Source organism: Octodon degus, unplaced genomic scaffold (genome assembly GCF_000260255.1).
Source record: "Octodon degus isolate 3935 unplaced genomic scaffold, OctDeg1.0 scaffold00076, whole genome shotgun sequence".
Taxonomy (NCBI): domain Eukaryota; kingdom Metazoa; phylum Chordata; class Mammalia; order Rodentia; family Octodontidae; genus Octodon; species Octodon degus.
In genome coordinates, this window is record NW_004524652.1 from 6,387,544 (window position 1) to 6,406,201 (window position 18,658).

Sequence of the window (18,658 nt, forward strand, 5' to 3'; positions counted from 1 at the left end):
GCTCGGCGCCCGCGGGCAGCCAGGCCCTGGCCCGCCGCCCACCGCCGCCCGCTCTCGCTCGCCTGGTTCTTGTCGAACTGCTCGCGCTCGGCCTCCAGGCTGTGGCCGGGCCTGCGGCTCAGCACCCGCGCCGGCACGCTCTTGATGCTGTTCATCCCGCCGCAGCACACGCCCCGGCCCAGCCCCTCCGCTCGACTGAGCGACCGCTCGCCGGCGCCTAGGCACCGCGACGCCGCGCGGGGGCGGGGCGCGCTGGCCACGCCTCCTGACCACGCCTCCTGGCCACGCCCCGGGCCACGCCCCCGGTTCGACGCCCGCCCTCTCCTCGCCGGGTCCGCTCCGGGCCGCCAGGTACGCCCCCCCCCCCCCCAGGACCGAAGGCGGAGACAAAAGGCCGCCAGCCCCGCCACCCCGCCAGCCCCCTGAGAAACCGAAGAGAAAGCTGCCCCTAACCCTAACCCCACTGAAACCGCTCGGGGACAAATTGGGCAACTCGGGCTCCCGTGAGCCTGGTCGATCCCCGCGCAGCCAGGCCGGCGTCTTCCAAGCTTAGGTCTTATTTCACGTGTCACGCGTCTGAGCTTCCCCTCCTGGGCACTGCTCGGCCCCGCGCAGCTGTCACCCTCGAGGCGGAGGGCAGAGCCCAGCGGGCCGCCCAAGCAAGAGGAGACAGATGCCAGGAGTGGCCTAAAAGCGTGCTTTTAAATGAGGGTCATAAGACTGAAAAGAAAAATAACCCGAAGTTCGGGACACGGTTGCGCATGTGTGTAATCCCAACACCCTCTGAGAGGTGGAGGCAGAAACTGCAAATTAGAGCCAAGCCCGGGCAATTTAGTGAGACCCTGTATCGCGATAAAAAATAAAAATGTGCTGTCTCTGCGGTTCTTAGCTTTTGTGCCAGAGTGTAGATATGAAGTTGCCCCACAAATATACTAAAGATTCCCTATGTTTTTGGAATTTTTCTATTTAAAAAATTTTTAGGCCTAGCATAGTGGTGCTTGCCTGTAATCCCAGCCCTGGAGAGGATGAAGCAGGAGGATTACTTTGAGTTCAAGGCCAGCTATATAGTGAGTTTGGGACCACCCTGAACTACATGGCAAGACTGTCTCCAAAGACAAAACAAAATGTATTAGTATATGTCTGTGATACATAATTGCTACATTCATCTTGAGAAATTGCAACATATACGTTTTGCCTTTTTTTTTTTTTTTTTGACAGGGTCTTCTTTGTAGTGCAGGCTGGCCTTGAAAGCACTATGTAGGCAAGGCTGGCAGCCCCACTACCTCAGCCTCCCAAGTGCTGGGATTATTGACCCCTTAATTTTGGAGGCAAAGCGTCACCAGGCTCATCTACCTGTTGGAGGGGAGATGCTGCCTTAGGAAGCCTGCTGTTTTCGTCCTGTGAGACTGAAGTGCTCTTCAGGCCTGAGCCCTGTCTTTCTGCTCTCTGACCCCTCACTGTCCTGTTCAGGAGCTGACCATGGACACTGAAAGTTGTATGGGACACAGCTGTCCTCTCCACTAAAGAGAGATTAATCACTTTCTCTAATTCCAATCCCTGGAAAGCTTATTTACCAGAGTAACTAACAGCAGAATAACAATTGGTGATGTTTATTGGGTGCTTAGTTGCCAGGTCCTAGCTAAACCCTTTAGAGAATTATCTTGTCTCTGATCCTCAGCAATTTAGTCAGACACGGTCAGCTACAGACCACAGTGGTGGTCTAGCTATGTTTCAGACTCCTTTCCTATAAGGAACTCACATGCGGACGCGAGGCGGACACATCTGCTACAGTGACTTACCTTAGCAGCCACAGACCTTGTGTTTTTCAGCTCTGTGCTCAGCATTTTGGCCACAGTGTCTGGCTCCATCCTCTCAAAGGTTTGGCTAACAGCTTCGGCTGTGCCTGTTCTCCAGCCAGGATGCTGGCGCGGCTGCTTGGAGATGAAGGCAGGGACGCGTCCTGCACGGGGCCCGGGAGCCCTGCAGCAAGGCGGAGGGTGGAGCCCCACTCCACCAGCTGGTGCGCTTGACACTTGTCTTACTCTATGCAAGGCCATGGCTGGGGACACAAGGGTGCAAACTGCCCCCTTCTCATTGTCAGGATTCATCTTCCAAACGTCTTTGGGTAGAAGGTCTGCTGCACCACTGGCTGTCTCTCATTGCCTGAGATTCTCCACATCACTAGAATCAGGGTGCCCACCGTGGAGCCCAGGCTCGCCTCACTCGTGCTGATCCCTGCCTCAGCCTCCCAAGTCCTGGGATTATGAGGGTATGCTACCACGCCCAGGTCCCAGGTCCCATTTGGGTGTCCTGAGGACTGTTCAATCTTCTCCTTATGATATTGCCAACACCACCCACTAGGGATGCAAACTGGACCCTGTTCTAGGCAAAACTGAGAAGATAGTTGGCAGCACTGGGGTTATGAAAGGTTGTATGCTACAGTCCCTACCCTGCCACGCGTGCATGACCGGCCCCGCCTCTCCCCACCTTCGTGTTGCTCCATCCTGGCCCGTCAGATCTGTGAGTGCGTCAGGCTCCTTCCTGTCCCAGGGCTTTTGCACATGCTGTTACGATCGTCTGGAATTCACTTCCTGTTTGCCTGCCTAGTGAACTCAGCTATTGCTTCAGATGTCTCTTCTGACCGATACCTCCCTGAACACCCTGCCCTGCCCTGTGTCTGCTGTCACAGTGTCTCAGCCTCCCTCCCTAGCACACACTGCTCCTTCCCTGACCTTGTTTAAGATCTGTCTCCCTCACTGGGCTGGAAGGAGGATTGACTGCTTTGCTCCCGGGGTCTCAGGTGGCCAGCAGGGCTGTTGTGTACACTGGATGCTTTTTCTGTCCCTTGCTGGACAAACTGAGCGCACGCCTGGCTGACGACCCCGAGGTTGCTTTCCGTGGCACTGATCGATGTGCCCTCCATCCACAGACCCACAGATCTGCTCCAGACGGTCCAGGGCTTAACCTGCTCTGTCTATGGCGGTGCTGATGGATGTGTCTGGTTTCTCAGTGGCATCTGGCACAGAGAACGCTGCTGAGGTACCGCTCCTGCAGACACGGGGTGCTGAGCCTTGTGGGAGATGCCCTGCGGTGCCCTAAAGGATCGGCCTCAAGAGGCGAAGGGAACAAGAGCTGCATACCTGCTAAGCCACCACCTCCTATGGTGACCTGAGCTTGGGGTAAACCACAGGAGGACCCAAGGCAGGACCTCAGGAAAACCCTGATTGTTTCACCAGAACAGGACAAGGGTTCCACCCTCAGCTCCCTTCTGAATCCACAGAGCCAGCCACCCCTCGGCAGCAGCTCTCCATTCTAAGCATTCTATGGACAACTGTGTGGGGTAAAACTTTTTAGTGTTTGTGTATTATTTTGAATCAATCTCTCTCTCTCTCTCTCTCTCTCTCTCTCTCTCTCTCGTCTCACTATGTAGCCCAGACTGGTCTTAACTTGTGGCGATCCCCCTGCCTCAGCCTCTCGAGCCTCAGCCTCTCGAGCACTGGGATTACAGGCCATGGACTAGCATCCTGGTTAAATCAATTTCTTTCGTGATATTTCTGCTTCTGTTTAAAAGATCTGTTCATAAATTCTAAAAATACCATCCTATCAGTCTTTTCCAATGCTGAGATCATTTCTGGCAGGCAAATTATAGCATAATTCAGCCACTTCTTAAGATCATACGCTGTTGATCTTCAGAATGATGGTGATGGCCAGGAAAAATGGTGCATGCCTGTTATACAGGGCTTGGAAGGCTGATGCAGGAGAAGTACTATACGTCTAAGGGCAGCGTAGCCTCCACAGTGAGCCCAAGGCCAACCTAAACTACATAGCAAGACCCTAAGCTCCTCCAAAAACCAGAAAAAAAAAAAAAAGAGGTGTGAGCGTGCATGTCTGTAACCCAGCATGTGGGAGGAGGAGGCAGGAGGATTGCTATGAGTTTGAGGCCAGCCTGGGCTACATAGTGAGTTCAAGACCAGCCCAAAGTAAGTACTAAGACCCAGAGCTGGTGATCGAGCTCGGTGGCACAGTGCCTGCCTGGCAAGTACAAGGTCCTAAGTTTGGTTCCCGGTACAAAGAAACAAACACTGAGACCCTGTCTTCAACACCCACCCCATACAATCCTAAATGTAAAACCTAAAATTTATTTTTCTTTGTCTTCTTTTTTCTTGTTTTTAAAGAGAATACAAAATAATGAAAAAAATTAGAAATGAGACAGAGTTTCATTGAACAAAATAATATGAATCTGACAGTATTTGTTGTACTGCATAGCGCTGTCTTCAAATTACTTGTTTAGATTACCAGATACATTTATGCAAAATTGGAAAAAGAAAAACAGTTGTAGGAAATTAAGAGAGAAAATAAAAAATAAAATTACTTTTCTTGCAACTTTTTTCAACATACACACACCCCTAGGATAGGTGCAGCCAATACTACAATCCTATGAGCTAAAAATACTTTTGCCATACGGTAATTTTTAATTCTCTTCAAATCCTACAGTTCCTCAAGTTTTGCTGCCTGGCCTTCAGCAGAGGGGCTTGGCCCTGGGCAAGGGGCTCCGCGGCAGGCACGCCAAGAGCAGGGGCAGAGCCTGCACCGACCCGGCTTCCCTTCCCCTGTGAGGTCGCCTCCCGGGACATTGCGGCTCCTGCGCACCCACATGGCGGTGTCAGGACCCACTGCACCTCTCCACACCTCGCTCTGTGCCACTGGCAGAGGAGACAGCAAGTGTGCAGAAGGACAAGGACGTGGCCAAACCCCACCCCACTTCTCTTTTCAGCACCCTAATTAAGAAGCCCAACCGGGGAGGCCCTTCCACTCCTGGGAAAATCATCTCTGAGGAAACCCTGAGGCCGCCAACAAAGGGGCATTTGTCCAGCACAATAGAACTTTGATATCTGAAATGCTTAAAAAAATATTCCCGTTCCTGAGGAGAGTGCTCACCAGGTCTCATTTAAAGTGCTAACTTCCTTAGTTTATTTTGTGCAATAAGAGAGACCCAAAGAAGAGTACCTTTGTTTACTATTAAAAATATTTTTTATTGACTGCAACTGATCAGTTCTCTTAGAAGGGACACAGAGACATTTAATTAGGTAAAAAATTAAATTACAAGTTAAAATGGAAGTGTTTTATTCTTTCATATAAAAAAATCCATATAAAACTTGATCTTCCAGCACACTCCTGTTTGTGTGAGTCCGGCTGGCCCAGGACAGGCGAGCCAGGGCAGCGACCCCCTCCCTGCCTGCGTCCACAGAGCAGCAAGCGCAGCCTGCAGCCCTGGTGACAGCCCTGGCGACAGCACTGCTCTCTCGACTGGGGCCGCTCTGAGGGCTCGTGGCGTCGAAGTGGAGCGCGGCTCTGGCGGCGCTGTCCTACCCTGGGCCTTCTCCGGCTGCCCCGCGGCCTGTGTCCTCTCATAATCCTCTTCTTCTTAGTGTCATCCCCAAACGTTTCACTGAAACAAAGATGGGTGCTTAAAGAACTGAAGGCACAGCCTCCCCCTTGGCATTAAATGCTGACAGAGGATCACAAGCCTCCTCTTGTTTAGGGGAGCAGGTCCTACCCATGTCAGTGCCTACCTCGCTCGAGGGGCTTCTGGAGGAAGGGAACAGAATGAAAATTTCGGGCTGGGGAGATAGTTCAGCGGCATAAGCGCCTGCCTGGCAAGCACAAGGTCTGGAGCTCAATCCCCGGTACCGCAAAAAAGCAAAAAACAAAAAAATCGAAAATCATTAAGCACTGCAGCCAGTGCTGAAAGCTCCAGCATCTAAGACATGGATGGGGACCCTGACTTCCAACAGGGTGAGGCTGCAGTTCTTGCGCAGAACGGGGAGGGAGGAGAGGCCGGGGCGCCGGCCTCGGGCTCACTAGACAGATCTTGGCCATATCCGCCTGGATCCTGAAGAAACTACATAAGAAACGGGGTTGGACAGCAGGAAACCAGACCAGGAAAGGGCTTCTGGGGCCTGCACACTTTGTACAAAGCCCGAACCCACACCCGCGATTTCTCTGCGGGGAGACAGATGGGTGGAACGCTGAGACGCCGGTTTAGATTCCGATAGTTAAAGTTCAACCTATAGATCCACGTCTTCAGACTTAAAATTCTTGATACTCAGCCCAAGAACCTTCTGATCTGCATTTCTCCCGTCACTGACATTTTGCTTTGATTGGATCTGGAAGGTATGTACGGCAATATGTCGGGCGAGCACAGAGGAAGATTACTGTCCAGCACCGCGGCCTTGCCTCCACGCTATCAGTCTCCCCGGTTACTTATTAAACACCAGCTGCGACACCAGGCTCGGCAAGCGAAGGTGACTTACCCCGGCCTTCGCGAACGCTGCACTTGACTTTGTCTTCTTCAGGGTCTAACGAAGGTATTCTTTTGAGGTGACTCTTCGGAGATTTCCTAGAAAACACCTCCCAAATGAGTACCCAGAACAGACAGCAGAAAACCCTAAAGGCCCTACACAAATACAGCAGAGGTGCTTTTTCCTTAGCCCCCCAGTACTGGGATTGAACACAAGGCTTCCATGCTAAGCGGCAAACCTGCCCCTATTTTTGACACAGGGTCTCACTGGTTGTCCAGGCTGGCCTTGAACTTGCAGCTCTCTTGCCTCAGCCTCCTGAGTAGCTGGGGTTACAAACCTGGGCCAGCACACGCAGCAGAGAGGCCTTGCAAAGCCCTCCAAGGATTAGCGAAGCACAATGAAGGAGCGATCCTGCACCTACCGCCGAGGTTCCCCTCCAGACACTCCCAGGATAAGGGAAAATCAGCAGAGTAGCAACATTATATTGACTGTAGTATTTATGTGTATTTTAAGACTTTGTAAACCCTTCCCACACTTTTATAAACCTTTCCCACACTTTTAAAAACAATTCTAATGTTTTTAACCATTTTCTTCCTTCCTTTTTTTTTTTTTTGGCAGAACTGGGGATTGAACTCAGGCCCTTGCACCTGCCAGGCAAGCGCTTATTCTACTGAGCTATCTCCCCAGCCCCTTAACCACTTTCTAAACTCATAGACCTACATAATTCTAACAAAATACATATACTGTATGGCACTTCAGAATCCTGAGACATAACAAAAAATCTGTAATAAATAATTTAGATTAAGGGCTGGGGAGATGGCTCAGTGGAATAAGCACTTCCCTGGCAAGCACAAGGGCCTGAGTTCAGTCCCCAGTTCAGCAAAAAATAAATAAATAAAATAAAATAAAATAAAAAAGTAAATAACTTAGATTAGTATACTTTTTTAAAACCCACGAAACAGTGAGTCCGTGAAAGTCGAGCAGCGAAAGAGCAAGGGACTGCTATAATTCTAAACAGCTGCCATCCGCCCGGCCAGGACATACTGGTTCTCAACTCCCACGCACAGAAGGCCACCCCATTTGCCATAACCCTGTCTGCCTAAGCAGGGTCAGCTGAAGCCCAGCCATCCTGGGCCGACCTCCCCCCGAGCGCAGCACAGGCCGAGCCCGCTCACACGTCTGCAGGCTGCCGCGCCGGGGCCCTGAGTGCCCGGCCACCCGCTGCAGGATGGAGCGTGGGCGGAAGAGGGCAAGCAGCACAAGGGAAGGGGAGGATGGCACCTGGTGCGGCCGCACCTGCTCTGCCCTCCTGGCCACCCCAGGATCCCCACAGCTCCCCAGGCACCCCAATGCTCTCCTGCGCCTGTGCAGCTCCCTGAACTGCTTTATTTCACTCCTGTGGAACTAGCAGTGTCCAGCAGTTGTGTGCTGGGCATGTCCCCCCACTGACTGAAAGTGGCTCCCACGCGCTTCCTGCGCACCCAAGCGCCCTGGGCAGCACCAGCTGCGAAGCTCCGTTATGGAAGCCACCCTGGGGAGCTCATCCACAACTGCATGACAGACAAATGCGGTGCGCACCTACAGCAGGGTATGAGTCAACCTCTTTCTTAGGGTTTTTGAGACAGCGTCTCACTTTGTAGCCCAGGCTGACCTTGAACTCATGAGGATCCTCCTGCCTCAGCCTCCTGAGTGCTAGGTTCACAGGGGTGCACCACTGTGCCCCGCAGATTTAATCTTTAAAATTCCACAAACAGGGACACGCGCTACAACAGGGATGGACACTGAGGACACAGAGCAAAAGGACGAACGCTGCATTGTTCCACCTCTACTGCTCAGAAGGAGCCAAATCATGAAGGGAAACAGGTGCCAGGGCCTGGGGGACCAGAAAGGGAGCCTTGCTATGTGACAGGCATGGGATTCCAGACATGTAAGACGAAGTCCTGAAGAGGACGGTGACAGTGGTGGCATGACTCAGGAATGTATTCCGCATCACTGTATGTACCCCTTAAGGCGGTTATGGTGGCACACTGTTTGGTCCACTCTGACCTGATGAAAACAAGGAAACCAACAAAAGCTGTGTGACTCTAAAAGGGGTCTGCATGCTTTACCTACCTGCCCCCCACAAAAAAGATTAAGAACCCTGACAGACAGATAATACATGGTGTGATAGAAAAATACAAAGAATTTTTAATTTAAAAAATTTATTACAGAACTGGGTATGGTGGGACACACCTACAATCTCAATCCTCAAGAGGCTGAGGCAGGAGGATCTCCATGAGTTTGAGGCCAGCCTGGGCTACATAGTGAGACCCTGTCTCAAAAAAAAATTATTACAATGTAAAACATGTTGTCAATTCCCCTCAAAATCTCCCTCCTCACTTCAATGCACTTATCCTAGTATTCTTTTTTTTTTTTTTAGACAGGGTCTTGCTATACAGTTCAGGCTAGCCTTGTATTCACTTTTGCCAGGCTGATCTGGAACTTGTAGCGATCCTCCTGTCTCAGCCTCCCAAGTACTGGGATTAAAGGTGAGGGCCACCATGCCCGGTTCCAGGGTATCTCATTATGCTTGCCACTTTCCTAATGACACCCAGGGAAGAGGGCGCCAGGCCTGCTTGAAAAACCAGCAAGAAGGATGGTGAGTGTGTTGGACATGGTAGGGAGGACCCTGAAGGGAACTCAGGGCATGGTGTCTTACTGCGACACACAAAAACAGCAGTCGCCTCTGTGGGATCACGGCCCAGGTGCTGCTGCTGTCCTGCGTGTGCAGAGCGCCTCCGGGCCCTCCGCCAGAGCACTGTTCTCCCGCAGCCTCATCTGGCCCGGCGAGAGCCGCTCCGCTGTGGAGTCGCAGGGCCACCTGCTGTGCACTCGGCCACCCTCACGCACCCTGCGCAGCCTCCCATCCCGGCTGTGCTGAGGCGGCGCTGCAGTGAAGAGCTCCAGTTCATGGCGAGCAGTGTTCTCACGGCAACACTGCTGCGTTAAAGGACCGGGTCGTCTGTGGTTGGGGAAAGCCCTGCCAGTTGTCTGCCCAGGCCTGCAACACCCGGCCCTGGGCGGGCGACCGGGGTGAGTGACTGTTTCATTGAGCTAGGCATGGCGGCACACGCCTACAATCCCGGCACTCAGGAGGCTGAGGCAGGAGAATCACCATGAGTTCAAAGCCCGTTTGGGCTACCCAGCGAGACTGTCTCAAAAAACAAATTTTTTTCTGTTCTGTTTTCCCACCTCTTGAATGAGTTAATCTACCAGAAAATATATTACATTTAGGCCGATCTTATTTTTAATTAAATGACCTTCTGACTCTCGTCATGGGCTGCTGAGTAGATTTACCCCTATTCCTCACCCTTAAGCAAAAGCTTGGGATTAGGGACGGGTCTTGGCCTCGGTAGCTCAAGTCCCCTAAGCCAGGTTCCCACGCAGCTGGCGCAGCAGCGGCATTTGCGTTGTGCGCTGAGGTCACAGCTTGCCTTCCTTCCGTACCTTTCCCGTCGGCTCCACTGTGGGCCACTACCAAGCACCCCAGAGCGGGCGAATGATGATCATAAACCGGGCGTGATGTGGGATGGGGACAAAGATGCACACACACCTGTGCACTCGCACGCGCACACACGCCCGTCTAGAGAGGTCTGAGATGAGGCTGCTCCTGTTCAAGCCTGTCTTACACCGTGATTTGCCAGGAAAGCCTGGCAGCCCGCTCGCCCTTACTGTACCTCGACGAGCTCATCAGCAAGAGAGGGGGTGCCTCTGCTTCCTGTTTCAGGTGTGGGTCGGTGAGAGGGGCCTGGGGGTGAGATGGCACCACAGAGGGCCGGAGCTGTGCTCCCCAGACTCGGGGAAGGAGGGGCAGGGCCCTTGCGGCCCCTCAAGGCCTCAGTCCCAAACCCTAATGGCCTCCCACAAGGCTGCTACTGGAGCACCCCAGGGTGGTGCAGACCCAAGGACAGCCAGGCCCAGGGGAGAGGGACCCAAGGGCCAGAAGCCACAAGGGTGCCTGAGAGACAGGTCTGTTGGGAGGCTCCTTGCGAAGGCGCGCTGCGCCCCAGCAGTGTGATGTTAGTAGACAACGCGAGCACGCAGAAGGTTCACCTTTAACCAAAATTCCAGGTACAAGAAATACCAGGTGAGCTCCCAGCCGAACTGAACCACTAGAAATACACAAGACACCCCAAGGCGCCACGTGCCCCCCAGACAACGCATCCATCTCTTCCTCCTCTTGCCCTTCCACAAGTCAAGGGTCTCTTCCAAGGTCGAGGGTCAGCTTAGTGCAGCATCTCTGGGCGTAGTAACCACTTAACGGGTACAAAGCTGTCCTGCCCACGAGACACGTGCTGCGCTTCAGCAATTTGCCCCATTAGTCGGTGTCTGGTGGTCATGGCCACCATTTGGAGCCGCTCTTGCGATTGTAGAGGCCACAGCTGGCTTGTATAATCTCATGATGTCTCAATAAATTTGGTATTAAAATATTTATGCAAGTTTCTCTCTTCCTGATGTATGTTTTGTTCATTTGTTTTTGACGGGGTCCCAAGGAAGAGTAAGAGGATGCACCTGCAGCTTAGAGTCTAGACTTTTTTTTTTTTTTTGTCTGTTTGAGACAGAGTCTCGCTATGTAGTTCAGACTGGCCTTGAGCTCACTTTCTCGCCCAGGCTGGTCTCGGACTCACAATGATCCTCCTGCCTCAGCCTCCCCCGTACTGGGATTACAGGCATGTTCACCATGCCCTGCTTTCGGATTCTAGACTCTGCTGAGTTACATAATCAGTGCAGTGTGGCGCTGGTGTGAGGAGAGGCTGGCGGACAACGCAGATGACCATGGAGTCCACGTTGGCTCAGCTGACAGGCGGCACAGAGGCCGAGGAGAAGGGCACCTTTTCAGCCGACAGCACCGGGAGAAGACCCTAGCTATTCGCACTGCACACAAAGATGAAGTCACAGTGACCCACAGACCCCAAGCTCAGCACAGCACTTGTCTAAGCTTCAAGGAGGACAAACAGTCACTCCCCCAGAGCAGACAGTTTAGGATGCACGAAGGACCGCTAAAAGCAACAGCGGATGTGGTGGGGCGCACCTACGACCCCAGCACGCGGGCAGCTGAGGCAGGAGGATCTCGGCCAATTCAGAGCCAGCCTTTTTGGTTTTTGGAGACCCAGTCTTAAAAACAAAGCCAAAATAAAAACTGTTAAGTTCAAAATCATCAAAATTTAAAACTTTGAGGGGGCAGGGAGATGGCTCAGTGGAATAAGCGCTTCCTTGGCAAGCGCAAGGGCCTGAGTTCGATCCCCGGTTCCGCCAAAAAAAAAAAAAGTACTAAAACTTTGGCAAGCATGATGGCATACCCTTGTAACTCCAGAACCCAGCAGGCCAAGGCAGGAGGACCACATTTACAATATATCTAACATACAAAGGACTTCTATCCAGAGTATCGAAAGAACTTTTGCAAGTCATTAATAATGAAGCTGGGCATGGTGACACACACCTGTCAACCCAGCACTGAGGAGGCTGAGGCAGGAGGATCACTGCAAGTTCAAGACAGCCCGGTCTACACAGTGAGCTCAAGGCAGCCTGACCTGCATACTGCGATCCTGTCTCAAAAAAAGACAAGAGAATAATAATAATAATATTTCAAATTTAAAGTAGGTAAAATACTTTAATAGACATTTCATTAAAAATATACTTAAAAAGGAAAAAAACTACATAAGTCAATAAATGCATGAAAAGATACATACTGTAAGTCAATAGGAAAATGCAAATTAAATGGCAACGAGATGCCATTTCATATTTAAGAACAACTAAAGTTGAGAGTGGGGCAGGAGGATTGTTGCCAGTTCAAGACCAGCCTGAGCTACAAAGTGAGCTCAAGGCCAGCCTGAACTGCATAGCAAGACCCTTTCTCAAAAACAAAAACTGTTACAACAAAATTAAAAACAAAAAAACCCCAGCTAAAGTCAAAGAGACAGGCAGAGCTCTGTACAGCGAGGCCAGCGAGGCCCGGAGTGCCAGCACTTTCATACGCAGCTGGCAGGAGTGTAAAACGGTGGAGCCAACTTGAGACACAAGTTGGCACTTTATTAAGAGGTCAAACACACACCTATTTTAAAACCAACAATTCTGCCTCTTGGCATTTACTCTGAGGAAGTGAAATCACGGCTGGGCGCGGTGGTGCGCTCCTGCAGGCCTAGCACTGGGCGCGAGGTAGGAGGAGCCCCGGTTGAGCCCAGCCCCAGCAGCTGAGCAGCTCAGGGACCTGACCTCGAAAGGCAAACACTGCTGGGAGGGTGGGTGCTGGGGCTGTGAGGGCCAGCAATGCCAGAACCAAAGCAAAAAGACTGGTATGACTTTAAATTGGGGGTGGCGATGCCTGGAATCACAGCATTTAGGAGGCTGAGGCAGGAGGATCCAAGTCTAAGGCCAGGTGCACATGGGCTCCGCGATGTTACCCCGTCTCAAAAACCAAAACGAAAAGGGGCTGTGTTGGGGATGGGACCCTGGAGTCCTGCTACAATACTCAGATTCACTGGCAAGCTTTAACCTGGAAACAAGTCAAATGTCCCACCAACAGGCTAGGAAGGCCTCTGCGGCCACATCTGGAAGGGAGAGAAGCCTGCCTGCCCCACACGAGTGCGTCTGCCACGTTAGATAAAGCGCACACACTGTTTGACCGCGCTTATCTGCAGGTCTGGAACAGGCAAAACTAGTCTCTCATGATCCCAGTCAGGTCGGTAATGGGCTGGGCTGGGGAGGAGAGCTCGTTTCAAAGAGCATGAGGGAGACTTCTTAGCCTGGCCGCGGCCGCATCCCGAGTGGAATACTGGCTCACAGCGCGTACACCCGGCTCCCTCCTTGTTCAGCCCATGTGATCTAACTAGATTTTCAATAAAGTACCAGTTCAGGAACTAAAGACATTCTTAATAAATGTCTTCATTTTATTGCAAGTGAGTTATATTTCAGTAAGTCCCCTACCTGCTAAGCACTTGGATTATTTTAGTGGGAAAACATTCAGTGCTCTTACAGAACTTCTTCATTTTTTTGGAGACAGGGTCCCCCATGTATTACAGAGTGGCCTTGAACTCTCTCTGGGCCCAGGCTGGTCTCAAACTTGGAATGGTCCTCCTGCCTCAGCCCAGCGCTGGGATCACTGGCGTGCATACCACACCCAGCTTACAGGACTCTGCATTTATTTTGATCTTCTGTCAGGGATACAGAAAGCTCTTACTTCCAAGGCTCCATGGCTTGCTTTTTTTTTTTTTTTTTTCATATTAGGAATTGAACCCAGGCCTTCACACTGAGCTATATTTGCAATCCTTTATTATTTTGGAACAGAGCGTCCTCGAGTCAGTAAACTGCCCAGGTCGGCCTCAGACTTTCAGTGTTCCTGTCTCAGCCTCTCAGGGTACAGGGATTGCAGGTTTGTGCCACCACCCGCATGTCAAACATCCTTAGCTGCGCACACAGCACACCCAAGGCAGGCGTCATGACTCCTACAGCATCAGTCTGAGCTCCTATTTTACCATCAGGACAGCGGACAACTGTCCCAATTTCGAGCCCTGTGTTCCTCTCACTATGTACCCTGGGGCTAGAAATCTGAGGGAAGCCTGCTGCTGAAATGTTACCATGTTCAGAATAAGCCAGGCAGTTAATGTGTGAAACACTTCCTGAAAGAACGATAGATCTAGAAAATTACCACCTCGCAGTTTCTGACGAAGTCATGTATCTAAATAATAATCATCAATGGATGATAAAATCACTCAGTGAACTTTAGGGAAACATGACAATATTACACCTCAGGCTGACAGACTCCTTGGGGTGCCCTTGAAGCCAACACCTGGGCCAACCGGGCGCTTGGACCTCCTGAAAGGACGTGGGGAGCAAAGGGCACCGCAACGCAGGGGCCGAAACAAAGCCAACAAATCCCAGGCCCCAAAGTGACCAGGAGCCTAACTGCGTCACTAGACCCAATGCCTGTCTGTAGGAATGGGGGGTGGCCAGAAAATTTTAAATATCAATGAGGGTAGAGTTGGCCAGACCCTGAAGGTGAGAAATCCTCCAGGAAAATGATGCAATCTCTCTTTCATGAATGAATGTAATTAAAAAGCAAAAATTAAAAGGCTGGGGTATAGTTCTGTGGCAGGACACTCACTCAGCAATTGCGAGGCCCTGGGTTCAATCCTCAGCCCTCCAACAAACAAAAATGGAAAAGATAGAGAACAAGAAAGAAGAATAAAGAAGAAGGGAAGGAAAGAAGAAAAAAGAAACTTAGTGATGAGAGAAACTTCAAGGAACATATGCAAATGCAAAGTAGGACTCCTAGTGACCCCTGGAGTGTGTGTGTGTGTGTGTGTGTGTCTAGGGATGGACCCAGAAGTGCTCCACCACTGACCTACACCCCCAGCCCTTCGGAGACAAGGTCTTACTATGTTGCCCAGGTTGAGCTTGAGTTTGTGACCCTCCTGCCTCAGCCTCCTGAGTAGCTGGGATTACAAATGTGTGCCACTGTGCCCCTCTAATACAGTTTTTCAAAAATCTCTTCTTTTTTGTCTCTTTTCAGTTTACTGCATGAAGGAGTTACATTAGTCCAAGTGCCACCAAAGGTTACATTATACAAGCTGTAAAGCTTTTAAACTTGTGACAAGGGACTGAGGGGGTGTTCTACTGCAAGGAAATCCTGCAAGCTCTAGTGCGCTGCACGCACTTGAATCCCATGAGCCTGCAGCTGAGCGTCCTTGGCCAGGCCTGTCTCTTCCAGGAACCACGTGTGTTCCCGCGCGCGGCGTGCCCTAGAGCGGGCTTACTGCTCCCTATTCTGGGTGCTCGGTGGCTGCGCCACTGCAGGCAGATTTCTTCCTAAACACCTTCACCAGTTTCCTTTTCTCATAATCATCGCGATCTACTGGGCGGCGGTGAGGGTCTTCCTGCCACTCCTCTGTCCAGTTCTTATATGGATACAGTCCTCAGTGCCGGCGGGAAGCAGGGCATCACCCCAACTTCCATCAGCAAAGGGGTGAAAGAGTGCAGGCTCTGGATAGCAGACATACGATACGATCCCCTCTGCGGGGGAAGCAGCCCGTGGCCTGCGGAAGGTGGCTCTGGGAGAAGGGGGGACAGGAAAGGGGGACCATCGCTGGGAAGCAGGGGCTCAAGGGGGACGCAGCGGAGACCTCACAGCGGCTCAGTGGCTGGGGCCAAAAGTCTATCTGATGTAGATAATCTATGAAATATTCACGAGTAAGATGACATGGCCTCTTAGATTTGCTCTAATATATATATTTTTTCCTAACATACTTTAGAAGAAGACTGTATGGATGAGGAACGTGGAAGAAAAATGATAGGAACGTGACAATTGTCGGAGGCCAGTGTATTATTCTTCCTACTTTTATGTGTATTTGAAATTTGATATTTAAAGAAAAAAGATTTTTAATCAGGGTTTTGCTTTCTAGATCAGGTTGGTTGTTTGAGAAAGATCTCACTATGCAGTTCAGGCTGGCCTGGAGCTCACTTTGTAGCCCAGGCTGGTCTCGAACTGGCACCGATCCTCCTGCCTCAGGTTCCCAAGCACTGGGATTATGTGCCCCACCACGCCCTCAGGTTAGCCTTGAATTCATTTTGTAGCCTGGACTGCCCTCAGCCTTCCCAGTGCTCGGATTACAGGATCTTGCCATCATGGCTGAATTTGAACTTAAAATTTGAAAAAATAAGGGGCCAGGGAGATGGCTCAGTAGGATAAGCACTTGACTGGCAAATGCAAGGATCTGAGTTCAACCCCTGGTTCTGCAAATAAATAAATAAAATAAAATTTGAAAAAAAAAATTTGTTTTAAATCCCCAGGAGTTTGAGGTGGGGTTTTGAGGTAGGGGTACAGTTCAGCGGCAGAGTGCTTGCCCAGCACGTGTGAGGCCCTGGTGTTATAGACAGCTAAGTAAGGTAGACACATTACAGAGCAGACAGGGCTGGAGGCTGGAGGCGCGAGCACGAAGGCCCGGCCTCAGGAAGAAGAGCAAGGATGCACCCCGTCCTCCCTAGGGATGGACCCCAACACCTTAGGTGACAGACAAGGCTCCTACGCCCATCCCTTCCGGGAAGGTCCTCGTCAGTCCCTCTGCTAGCTACAGACTGGACCTGCTTCCCTATTGAGGTTCATTTAATCGATGTTCCCCGGGGGGCTACACTTGCTGTAATCTTACTGGTGACCGTAGTTCCGTCCCACCTCACGCCCATCTGTGACTTCCCACTGGACCAATATTACCTAAGCGGCTGCGCTTGGAATCTTATCAATCAATGATAGTTCGGTCCCACTTTAAGCCTGCCTCGCCTTTGGCTTTGCTCAATAAAACACCCTTGAGAAGAGGCGTCTGTGGGGAACCCACTTTGCAGGCCCCTTTCTGGCCCCCTCAGACAGAAGCTTTCTTTCTCCCAATAAATTCTTCCTACTCATGCCGATAGTGGTGGTGCATGCCTGTAATCCCAGCACTCTGGAGGCTGCAAGTTCAAGACCAGCCTGGGCTACAAAGTGAGCTCAAGGCCAGCCTGAACTGTACAGCAAGACCCTGTCTCAAAAAGGCAAAAACAAAAGCAAAAACAAAAAACCTCCTCACTACTCTTAACCTCCCTGCTTCCTAGAATTCATCCCTTAATTTTTAGAGGATGGGAACTTGGCAGTTCTGACATCTAGCAAGTCGGCTTTCTTTCCCCTGTATCATCAGGTTCCGGTCCCTAAACTGCAAGGAAAACAAAACCAAAAACCAAACGAACAACTCCGCAGGAACCTCTACTCCGGAGGCAGCTTGCTGCGCGAGCACGGAGCTGCGCCCGCCCGGCTTCCTCTCTTGTACTCCAGGCCGCTCGCCCTCCCTGGGGGGCAGACGCTGGCACAAAGGCGCTGCCCACAGCCACGCCCGCGCTGGGCCTCCGCACCCCCACCGCCCGGCACCCAGTACCCGGAGGGGACACGCACGCTTTTGGTACCGCCGCTTGGGTCCTGGCAGCCGAGGGGCAGCAGTGTGCTCAGCTCCAGGTCCGTGACCATCTGCCGCGACTCGGCCAGCAGCCGCTGCAGCTTGCTCGTGGGGGAGAAGTCATCCTGGGGAGACAACGCGCTGTAAGCACCCAAGAAACCCAGAAGCAGCTTGAAGTGACAGTGCTTCCACGCACTTGCAGCCTGGCAGCTGCGGTGTGGACTACTCCCCGGGGGTGGCGCAGGGCTGTGAGCCCAGCACCCTAGGGGGCTGAGGCAGGAGGATCACTGCGAGTCCGAGGCCAGCCTGGGCTACAAAGTCAGTTCTAGGCCAGCTTCAACTGCGTGGCAAAACACTCTCTCAAAAAAGAGACAAAAACAAGTTAACTACCTATCACCAGTTGACTTAGCCTACTACAAGTGAAACAGGCTGTCAAATACTAGGATAGCCAAATTCCACATATATTTATACAGAACTTACTCCCACTAAGTAGCATTCATTTGACTTTTTCATTTTATTTGACTTTCTTTGGTTTTCCTAAACAAGCACTTCAACCCATAATCATGCCCACATTTTTTATTTTTTAGTTTTTTGGCAGAACTGAGGATTGAACTCAGGCCCTTGCACTTGCCAGACAAGTGCTTATTCTACTGAGCCATCTCCTCAGCCCCTTCAAGCCATAATGAGCGGGTCAAAATACCTGCAAAACAGAACACAAAAAGCTGCAAGTCTTTCAGAATGTATGAGTGTGTGTTTGGGTTTATCCTTGTTCATTGTCAATTTCGGGGGCAGCTCACTGGCAGGGCGCTCCTTGCCTATTACAGACGCCCTGGGTTTGACTCCCAGTACACAAGGAAATAAAAAATGAACTAGTGAATAAAAATATCCAAAATGGGCTAGGGAGATAGCTCGGCAGTGGCATAAGCACCTGCCTGGCAAGACCAAGGTCCCGAGTTTGATCCCTCAGTACCACATGCCTTGCCGGCCCCAGAACCAGGCATGGTGGCGCACACCTGTAATCCCAGTGCTGGGGAGGCTGAGACAAGAGGATCACTATGAGTCTGAACGGCGTTGCAAGACCCTGTATCAAACAATTTTTTAAAAAATGCAAAGCAACAGTATGCAATGTTTCTTAATTACTTTTTTAGGGGGATGGATACTGAGGGCTAAGCCCAGGGCCCTCACACTGAGTTGCAGTCTCACCCCACTACTTATTTATTTACTTATTTATTGGTACCAGATACTGAACTCAGACCTTGCGGTTGCCAAGCAGGTGCTGTGCCACTGAACTATATCTCTGGTCACCTGACCCACAGGTTTTTTTTTTTTTTTTTTTTTTTTTTTTTGGTTTTTTTTTGTATTGAGGATTGAACTCAGAACCTTGCACTTGCCAGGCAGGCACCC

At 51.2% G+C, this 18,658-nt stretch overlaps 2 protein-coding genes across 3 annotated transcripts in view; both read right to left on the reverse strand.

The window, feature by feature from the left end:
• Hip1r (huntingtin interacting protein 1 related) overlaps positions 1-230 on the reverse strand; it is a 19,798-nt gene extending 19,568 nt beyond the window's left edge. Inside the window, exon 1 of one of the 2 annotated variants that reach the window (XM_023720494.1) lies at positions 63-230. In XM_023720494.1, the coding sequence (XP_023576262.1) occupies positions 63-155 (93 nt within the window). In that variant the 5' untranslated portion in view covers positions 156-230. The remainder of the gene's footprint in view (positions 1-62) is intronic. The other variant, XM_004635884.2, reaches the window with a different exon arrangement.
• A 5,124-nt stretch (positions 231-5,354) lies between these two features.
• Ccdc62 (coiled-coil domain containing 62) overlaps positions 5,355-18,658 on the reverse strand; it is a 61,901-nt gene continuing 48,597 nt past the window's right edge. The window contains exons 17-19 of the mRNA XM_023720667.1: positions 17,254-17,379; positions 6,315-6,400; positions 5,355-5,449 (exon numbers count right to left, since the gene is read on the reverse strand). Of these exons, the coding sequence (XP_023576435.1) occupies positions 6,353-6,400; positions 17,254-17,379 (174 nt within the window). The 3' untranslated portion in view covers positions 5,355-5,449; positions 6,315-6,352. The remainder of the gene's footprint in view (positions 5,450-6,314; positions 6,401-17,253; positions 17,380-18,658) is intronic.